This window comes from Phodopus roborovskii, unplaced genomic scaffold (assembly GCF_943737965.1).
Source record: "Phodopus roborovskii unplaced genomic scaffold, PHOROB, whole genome shotgun sequence".
Lineage (NCBI taxonomy): Eukaryota > Metazoa > Chordata > Mammalia > Rodentia > Cricetidae > Phodopus > Phodopus roborovskii.
Genome location: NW_026126418.1, coordinates 19,161,740 through 19,171,657, shown reverse-complemented (window position 1 = coordinate 19,171,657; position 9,918 = coordinate 19,161,740). Strand labels below are relative to the sequence as shown.

The 9,918-nt window shown below is 32.6% G+C and overlaps 2 protein-coding genes across 2 annotated transcripts; both read right to left on the bottom strand.

The window, feature by feature from the left end:
• Nucleotides 1–226: 226 nt before the first annotated feature.
• LOC127221849 (olfactory receptor 8H1) lies at nt 227–1,174 on the bottom strand. Its single transcript, XM_051183830.1, has one exon. The coding sequence runs from the start codon at nt 1,172–1,174 to the stop codon at nt 227–229; it is 948 nt and encodes a 315-aa protein (XP_051039787.1).
• A 5,412-nt stretch (nt 1,175–6,586) lies between these two features.
• LOC127222040 (olfactory receptor 8I2) lies at nt 6,587–7,519 on the bottom strand. The gene has a single exon (XM_051183952.1). The coding sequence runs from the start codon at nt 7,517–7,519 to the stop codon at nt 6,587–6,589; it is 933 nt and encodes a 310-aa protein (XP_051039909.1).
• Nucleotides 7,520–9,918: the final 2,399 nt, after the last annotated feature.

Here is a 9,918-nt window from a genome sequence, read left to right as displayed (position 1 = left end):
TTTTCCCATCAGTTATCTTTAAAACACACATATTTATACTACTGATTTAATATGTATTTCATATTATTATAATGTAGATTTCCAAAATATTTCCTTAGTAGTATCTAGGATCAAGTTGTATTATGTAAAGAAAGCTCCACACAAATTTAAATAAAGCATACAATAAGTTTTCAGTAAGGACCAAGGAAAGACCTAACAGGAAAAACAGCAAGACTGAGCACCCCTGTTAACTTAACTTCCTGGGGTCCTCCCTCTTTTTTATAACTCTACTGAGAGCACTTTTCACTTCTTTGTTTCTGAGACTATAAATGAGTGGGTTCAGCATGGGAATCACAATGGTGTAGAAAATGGAAGCCACTTGATCCTTTCCCAAGGAATAAGACTTCTTTGGTTTTAAATAAGTGAAGATCATAGTGCTATAAAATATTGAGACTGCCAGCAGATGAGAAGCACAAGTAGAGAAGGCTTTTTGCTTTCCTGAATTAGAACTGATTTTCAAGATGGCAGAGAGAATGGATGTGTAAGACATTGATATGGTGAAAAGGGACACCATGAGAGTTGAACCAGAGACAATGATTATTATCATTTCAATGACATAGGTGTCACTGCACGACAGGGCTAAAATTGCAGGGGTGTCACAGAAAAAGTGATTGATTACATGAGAGCTGCAGAAATTCAATCTACTTAGACAAAGCATATTGACAGAGGAATCAATAGCTCCCATCATGTAGGAACAAGTGAGGAGGGCATGACAGCGTTTTGTGGACATAACAACTGGGTAGTGAAGAGGGTTGGATATAGCTACATAGCGGTCATAGGCCATGGAGGAAAGAAGAAAACATTCAGCACCGCCAAACAAGACAAAAAAGTACAACTGGGTGAAGCAAGCCATGAAGGAAATATTCTTGATGGAAGTCAGCAGGTTCTCTAAGGTTCTAGGTGTAATGACAGTTGAGTAACTGAGATCAAGGAATGACAGGTGAGTGAGGAAGAAATACATTGGAGTGTGAAGCTGGACATCTAGACGAATGATCAGTATCATGCCTATGTTCCCCAGCACAGTGACCATGTATATCAGGAGAAACAGCACAGAGAGGACCAGCTGGATCTCCTTGGAATCTGTTAATCCCATGAGGATGAATTCAGGCTCATTTGTATGATTCCAGGTGTTCATAGTGAATGGTCCTAAATGGATGAGAGATCAAAAGTGATTTTTAATAACAGCTGTGCTTGGACTAAGAATTACAAGTACCTATGTCATTTATTTAGAATTGTTTTCTCATGAAAGAGACAATTTATAAAAAATTAAAATATAAATTGTCAGATATTGATATAGATGTAGATTACCAAGTTAGAAACACAGTGAGCATCACCAAGAAAGAGCCACTACTCCAAAAAACAAAAAGAAAAAAAAAATTTGTGTGGACAAGGCAGAGCTTCATTCTTTATCAAACAACTGTGCTCAGAAGAACAAAGCATTTCAAGTTAGAAAGTGAGTTTGGTCTAATGCAGGTGGCATCTAATATTTCCCCCATTGACAGGGGTCTGACCTCACAGCTTTTAAATATTGCTTAGATTTAAAGGAATCCTTGCCAAGAAAATGAAAGACAGCAAGGAGGGCTTGGCTACTTAAAAATTTCTATAATATAATAGAGCCTTTATGTATACACAGGTTTTACAGTGTGAGTGTTGAGGTGGGGTGTGTAGTAGAACATTAGCATTATTGTCTTATAAGGTAAAAAGCATAAAGGATTTACACTCCATTTTACAATGTTTGATAGAAAATACCAATATTTAATATTTATTTTAAGCATGATTTGATAGAGGATGATATTTTACTTTACCATCCCTGTTACAGCTCCTTACAATTAAAATTATAGTTTTAAGTTGAAACAAAATTGAAAATGCTACAGCATAGAAATGTTCACCTAGTGAATATATAAATCGCACACCTCCTTTTTGCTCATTCTTTTGAGCAACCTCAAGACTATAGGGGGAAACATTTAATTATTCACTTTATTTTTTTTTCAACCAGATGAAAGACAATTTTTAATTTAGAGTGAAAAATTAGAAGATAATGAGGGTCTTTATCATTCGATGCTAGCAGGGTGGTTTACTTATAGGGAAGCCCATCAAAAGATGGTTTGAAAAGATGGGGCTATTGCCCAATGAAAAAGTTCTTGCCTGAAATTCTCAAGGCTGTGAACCTTATACTTACTAGTGAAGTAACAAATAAATGAGTCAACATTTGACTGTAGTCTTAAATGAGCAGTTCTTTTTTTTTTTATTTATTTATTTATTTATTTATTTATTTATTTTATATAACCAAGTCCATTTAAATGAACACAAACATTTATAGACAATATTTGGGAATTTGGGCATTGTTCTTTCCAAACTACTTCCTGCTGATAAGGGGCGCTGTCATGGGGGATTCTAAGAAGATGCAGAAATCATGGCTGTAGTCTGCAGCTATAAAGCTGAGAAATGTGAGGTCTTAAAAGAAAATTAATCACAAAGGACTATGTCAGTCTGTACACATTTAACATAGGAAATGTTATTTCTTTGTTAATTCGGAATATTAATTAAAGTCTTTGCTAGTGTTTCATATTTATAAGTGTTTTGCCTGCATGTATGTTTGTACACCAAGTTTGTGAAGTATGTGTGGAAGTTAGAGGAGGGTGGCAAATCCTTTGGAACTGTAATTAGTTAATTATGATCTGCTAGGTGGGTGCACTGAATTGAAACAAAGTCCTCTAGAAAACAGCTGAGTTTCTTAAGCACTGAGTCATCCATTTATCTCCTTAACTAAAATCTTGTTAAGTACTTGTATGGAGCTTAAACGAGTCGTTTGAATTAAGCATTTTGGAATGCAAATTAATATATCATAGAATTAGAAGAAGTTAATTATTGTTCACAGCACTTTCCTCCTTGAACATCTTTAATATTTATGAGAATGTGTTACCACAGGCATTGAGGTCACTTATCTATTTCATTTTTTAAAAAAGGAGCTAAGAAAATTTGCCTGAAAGAACAATTAAAGCATTGTGATTTCTCCCAGAATCTCAGAATTTATAGCATATTAAACAAATTATAATCAGGCTTTATAAATAGTCAACAATAATAGGGAACATTTACAACATATCATGCATTTTCCCTTTAATCTCAAAATCATTTAACACATTATAAATAAATTTCAATATTAAGTCACATTAATGTAGTAAAATAGAATTATAGATTCTTATTGCCAAACTTGATCAATCTAAACCAAGTGAAATATACTTCAATACATTTATATTGAATGTAGAGCATAACTTTGTCAAAACTACATTTCTATTTCTGCAAATACCAACACTGTTCATAAGACCTAAATAAAAAGTTCTAAAACCTAAAACTTGAGGATACTGACCGTGAGTCAAGGATTGTCAGGATGCTTCTTCCTCACCTATAGTCTAAAAATATTTCATCATTAAATTTTTCTATTATATAAGTTATAAAAGCTTTTAAATAACATGTAGATTTTTATATAATGTTTGCTTTCATTGGAGTGGTTATTTTTAGGTTTATGTGCATTCATTTTTTAAAAATTATAAATGAAAACAACCTACAATAAAATTATTAGTCTGGTCAAGTGAAAATTTTAATAAGAAATTCCGTCGCCAAAGTATGGCACATATTTAAACTCCTCAGAGTGGTATAGCACACTGCCTCTCATCCTGTTGAGAGAAAGCACCTCTTATAACCAACACTGAAGACAACTCCAGATTGTCCTGAGGGATCAGTTTCTAGGGGAATGTACTTGGCACACTTTCAAGGTCAAAAGTTCAAAACAAATGAGCAATGGCTTGTTCTCTCACAAAATCTACCATGAACCACAGCTTCATTTGGTCTTCTTGCTTCATAATTTGCATGAAAAATAGTTATTTGCTTTTAAACTGACCTAATAATTACAGAAATTTATATTGCATAATGACCACATAAGGTCTTTTAAAGTATGGCACATAAGAATCTGGGAAACTATAGGCTGGTGGATGTTTATTCAGGGGAAATTCACTTACACCAGACACAGATGATTGCCACAAGTTCCCATCCCAAGGATGTTTCTCGATGCTCTCTGTCTCTGATCAGGATGTAAGAGAGCAAGCTGAGGTCGCGGACCCCAGACCTAGTTCCTCTAGATCTTTTGGTAGGGTGGGAAGTCTTTTTTTTAGTTTGAGAAGAAATGTTCATAGAAACAAGTATTTTAAGCTTCATTTTATAAAAAGTGTAAATAATCCTTTATTGTGAACATTTGAAAGCATTTTCCCCCTGCCTCAGGAGTAGATACTTTAATAAGGAAAAAAAAAAGTTAAAGTATAACAGATATCAAAAGACTAAATTAAAGAAATTGAAATTCATTCTTGATATTTTGCTAACAATTTTAATTTGTCACAATTATTTTCTTGAGCATATATTTATATATTTTCTTACTTTTTTTTAGGGAGGTGGCAGGGTTTCTCTCTCCTGGAATCTGGTTTGTAGACCAGATTGGCTTAGAACTCACAGAAATTACCTGCTTCTGTCTACCAAGTGCTGGGATTAATGGCATGTGCCACCACTGTCTGTCCATTTGCTTAATTTATTATATTATATTCAATATTATGACCTCAATTTAGACTAAAAATTGCAAAAAGAAATTAAGAAATGTGAGTTTTGGAATAGTACAGATTATATGTGTTCAAAAATTATGTGAAATATACATTTATTTATATAGTAGGAAGTAATTTATATAGTAATATTTGTTTAGTAATTTTATATAGTAATTTATACAATAGGTAGTAACCAGCTCAGGGAAAATAGCATAGTCTTTTACTTTTACCATTTCAGTATGTCCTCAAATTATATTTAATTTTTTTCAATTAGGTAAGTTTTTAAATAGAAATGTAAAGTATAATAATGAATATAAATTTATACATGATCAGAATAATTTTCACTCAGTTTCTTTTCATTGACAAACTTGTTTCCTCTGAATGCCTGAAATATTTTCCTGAATTGAAGTAAAATTAAAAGTTCATACTTTTCATTTTATATAAAATTAAACTTTAAAGATGGTGAAAATGTAAATTCCAAGGAATCTATGACTAACAGCAATATCAGTAAGCTACACTACAACTCGGACATTGGATGGAAGGGTATTGTTTTAAAGCTTGATGCAACATATTGTAATTGAAAGTCTTTTCTCACTATTCAACAAGATATCAAGCATCCTACCAGTGTTGTACACATAGTAAAACAATTGTTACCTTAACCATTTAGTATGGAAAAGCCTAAGGGATCTGGATTAGTAAAGCAAAAGAAGTGATTAAATAGTAGAAAGAGACACACTTGTGAAAGTCAGCACTATAGGGTATAGAAGTCAAAGAAAAATAGAAGACAAATTGATGGAAAATGTCTAAAGAAAAAAAGAGCATATACAGGCATTTAAATGTACTTATGCCAATTTAAACTTCTTGCACTTATGAAGAGAAGATAACGAACAGCAGCTTGCACTTCTGTGTATAGACAGGTGATTTAATTTCAATCACAAGAAGCAGGATAATTAGACATAAATATTATTAATACAAAATAGCAGTAGTATTTGAAATTAATTGCATATTAATGCATTAATACATAAATGAATTCCAATATCTATTTTTAAATGAAGATAAAATCTCTTTATTAAATGCTTATTTGAAATATAAACATGTGATAACTACAAGCCATATAGCTGTATTAGGTAAAATCATAAGCAGCATATATCTTCTTGTGCACTCAATCCCTCATCATATGCATTCACAAAGGAAAAACAAACTGAAGCTACAATAGCAGTAGGAATACATTTATAAAGAACTAAGCCAAATACAATGCATCAATAAAATATTTCAAGAATAGTCTAGAAATGCAGCTTTAACACACTTAAACAATGTTATAGATCTCTGTATTTATGTCTTCTCCAATGACAAATAAATAAAAAAAACTAAATATAGGTAGAATTTTACTGAAATGTTGCAAGTCAACTGAGCATAAATCTGTGACTCTAGGACACAAAATATATTTTACAGCTAAATGGGGCAAAACTGTGACTGTTATGTTTAAATGGCTAAAAATCCTGTTCTTGCGGGACACAGGTTGGTTCCCAGCTCCAATATGGTAGCTCACAACCAAGTAATGCCAGTGACAATAGAGAGGAGACAACTTTAGGCCAACTTGTGCATGGTACTGTGCTTATTTTATTTTAGGAAAATACACAAAATAAAAATCTATAAAAAAGAAGAATATTTATACCTTATGGTAATATTAAAATATGTACAAGTCTTCTAATTAACTCACATAATTTTATTATATGAAAAAATATTATGACTTGAAATGACCTCGTGATGAATTTAGTATGTCCCATAAATGGATAAAATAATGATTCATATCTCAAATTCTAAGAAACCATGTTCGCAATAACTTTGTTTCATACCTTTTGAAGTTACTGTACAATTTTCTGAGCATTGAAGTAACTAAATATGTAATTACACAGGTTCTTTTTTGTTTGTTTGTTTTTTCTTGAAAAGGGCATGGTTCATCATAGAAAACATTTCCTGTGGATGACTCTTAGGAGAGCATTTTTCACATCGTTGTTCCTCAGACTGTAGATCACTGGGTTCAGCATTGGAATGACAATGGTGTAGAACACCGAAGCCACCTGTGCCTGGGTGAGGGATGATGTGTTATCAGGTTGCAAATAGGTGAAAATCAAGGAACCATAGAAGACAGTGACACCTATGAGGTGGGAGGCACAGGTAGAAAAAGCTTTCCACCTGCCAGCTGCTGACTGGATCTTCAGGATGGCTGAGATGATGATGAGGTAGGTGGAAGTGATGAGGAGGAGAGAACTAAGGAGTGTGAACCCAGCTAGAACAAAGATCACCAATTCTGTGCTGAAGGCATCTACACAGGACAGGGCTAAAAGAGCTGTAGTGTCACAAAAGAAATGATTGATGTAGGAATCACAGAATGGCAAACTGCTTATCACACAGATGGATATCAGGGAATTTGTGAATCCAATCACATACGGAACCACTCCCAGGCAGTTACACACCTTCTGAGACATAATCACAGAATATAGCAAGGGGTTGCAAATTGCTGCATAACGATCATAGGCCATAGATCCCAGGAGAAAACACTCACTACACACCAAACCAACGAAGAAGTACATTTGAACAAAGCAGCCTATAAAGGAAATTGATTTCTGTGTGGACTGGAAATCTACTAGTGCCTTGGGTGTTACAGTGGAGGAATAAAATATGTCAATGAAGGCTAAATTGCTGATGAAAAAGTACATAGGTGTGTGAAGCTGAGAGTCAATTCTGATTAACATGATTAGCCCAACATTGCCCAACACAGTGAATAGATAGATGAAAAGGAATATTAAGAACAGGCTGACTTGTAATTCTGGATGATCTGAAAATCCACTGAGCTTGAACAGTGTCACTTCTGTGAAATTATTCTCTGTCATTTTTGATAACTCAACCATTGATTTAACCTTGAATAAACACTAAGAAATGTTAAAATACAAGACAAAATCAGTGTCCACTTGGCCTCCAGCATTGAGAGCAAAATGAATAGATTATAAATGTTGAAAGATGATATGATTTTCATTACTTTATTTAAATTTTTATTTGTTAGTGCATGTGCATGTACCTTAATGCAGGTACCTGTAGAGACCAGAAAGGACTATTGGAAATCAGAGAGTTGACATTACATGGTGTGGAGAGCTGTCTGATGTTGGTGATGCTCACCAAACTCAAGTTATCTGAATGAGCAGCAGGTCCTGTTAACCTCTGGGAAACATCTGTAGCCTTTGACTTATTTTTAAAGTAAATGACAAATGCTAATGGATATCCAAATTAATGGTTACATAGTATTTTATATGTTTTAAGACATCATATTCATAATAGTTACAAGACACTCCTACTAAGTTACTCTATCATCTACCAAACTCAATCACTGGGATAGAAGTTTACCCTTAAATATTTGTTTATTGCAATCAATCATTCAATAAATGTACTTGTTGAAGCCTTAAGAAATAGAAAATCTAGTTTGAAGAAGAAATTGTAATTCATTTATTTAATTATAATTTAATTTTGGATTCATAAAATTTTAACATATAACTTACAAATTATAAACAAGATGAACACATGTAATGGTGTCTCAGACTTGGTACATTTCAGTTACTTTTCATGTTAGAAAACTATAAACATCCAGCTGACAATTCACTTTAATAAAAAGTTATTCATGACTATCTATTCTTTCACTTATCCTCTCTGTTGATGATTTCAGATGATTCAGGCTTTATTACATACTTCAAATACTTTCACCTGAGAACATTAGAATACCCAACTTATGGTGCCGAGGACATCAGGAAGTAGCAAGTTTATTGTTTGAAAATAGTTGCCAAAGCATTGATGAAAAGCCTGAAAAACATATTTAAACCAAAACATTATAAGGTGATTCCATGAAAAAAGGATAAGTCACTTGTTAAATGCACTGACAGAGATAAGTAAATAAAAGTAAAATATCATGAACAGTTAAACAAATTTGTTTTTTATATTTAACACCATATCATGCCAAAGGAACTTGAATTCTACTGTGTCTACATAATCATTTAATATGCCTCATATTTATTTGCTTATTAGTTCAAAGTTGTACAGTAACAGCATATTCATTTGTCTCTCAAATAATATTCTTAAGACCTAGTGAAACACACAAATTCATAAAAGGAACAATTAATCTAGTGTGAAATGCAGAAACATAATATTTATAGTTATATCTACAGACATATTTACACAAGAATAGTGGAAAAATTATGATGCTTACATAGCCTTGCAAGAAAGTCTACTTCTCTTTCTGCACCGATCCATTTAATTATATATATGTATATATTATATACATATATATGTATGTATATAGTCTTTTACCTCCTTTGATGCTCTGTGTTTCATGACTCATTGATGCAAAGCTTTGTTTCTGTGATTATTGCTTTTGATGCTCATATTATTTAGCACAAAACTTATTTTCATCTACTGTGAGCCCTTATATATGTCATGATACTGACAAATCTTAGTTCCTGTGATAATATGATCCTTGTCATTGCTATGTTTATTTACTTGTCTTTGATGCAATTGAGATGAAAGCTAAATTAACTGTCATTTATGTTATATGATTTTCTGAAAATTAAAACTCATTATTTTTCTCCAAACCTTTATTCATATTCAAAATGATTTAGTAGTAGCATATTTCTAAAAAGGATACCCAACAAAGGATGTTCTAAAGCAATCTGTGTTGTGGAGACTTCTTATACATGGGCCTCATCAAACTCTTAAACTCACATAATAAAGGAGCTTGCCAGTTGCCACATTTGATCTCTTGAGATTTAGGCTTAATTAAACTCTAAGGTGTGAACTTAAATGGAAGGAAATATCTCAAATTGGAGATATTATCACAACATGAGATATATTTTGCTTGTGGTATTTTAAATCCAGGATTAAGCAATACTATAATATCACCCCACTGTGGGCTTTTTATTTTTATCCTTAAAATATGTTAATTATATTCAGAAATTCACAATTCTGTTAAACTTAAATTTTTATATGGAAATTATTCTGGTATAAATAATGTAAATATTTAGGAAACATCAGCCTGGGGTCATGTCCATAGGTATGCATTAGCATTGTGCCCATGTGAGTATGTCTTAACCTCTCTGATCCTTAGTGTCTATGATTGCTACAAGACAATGCAGACATGTGCCTTGCTTATTTTTGAAATTTAAATTTGATGGCATATCATAGATGAGGTATCTAGTACAACATGGACAGATTGTCTAAATTCTATGATATTCTATGACATAAACAGATA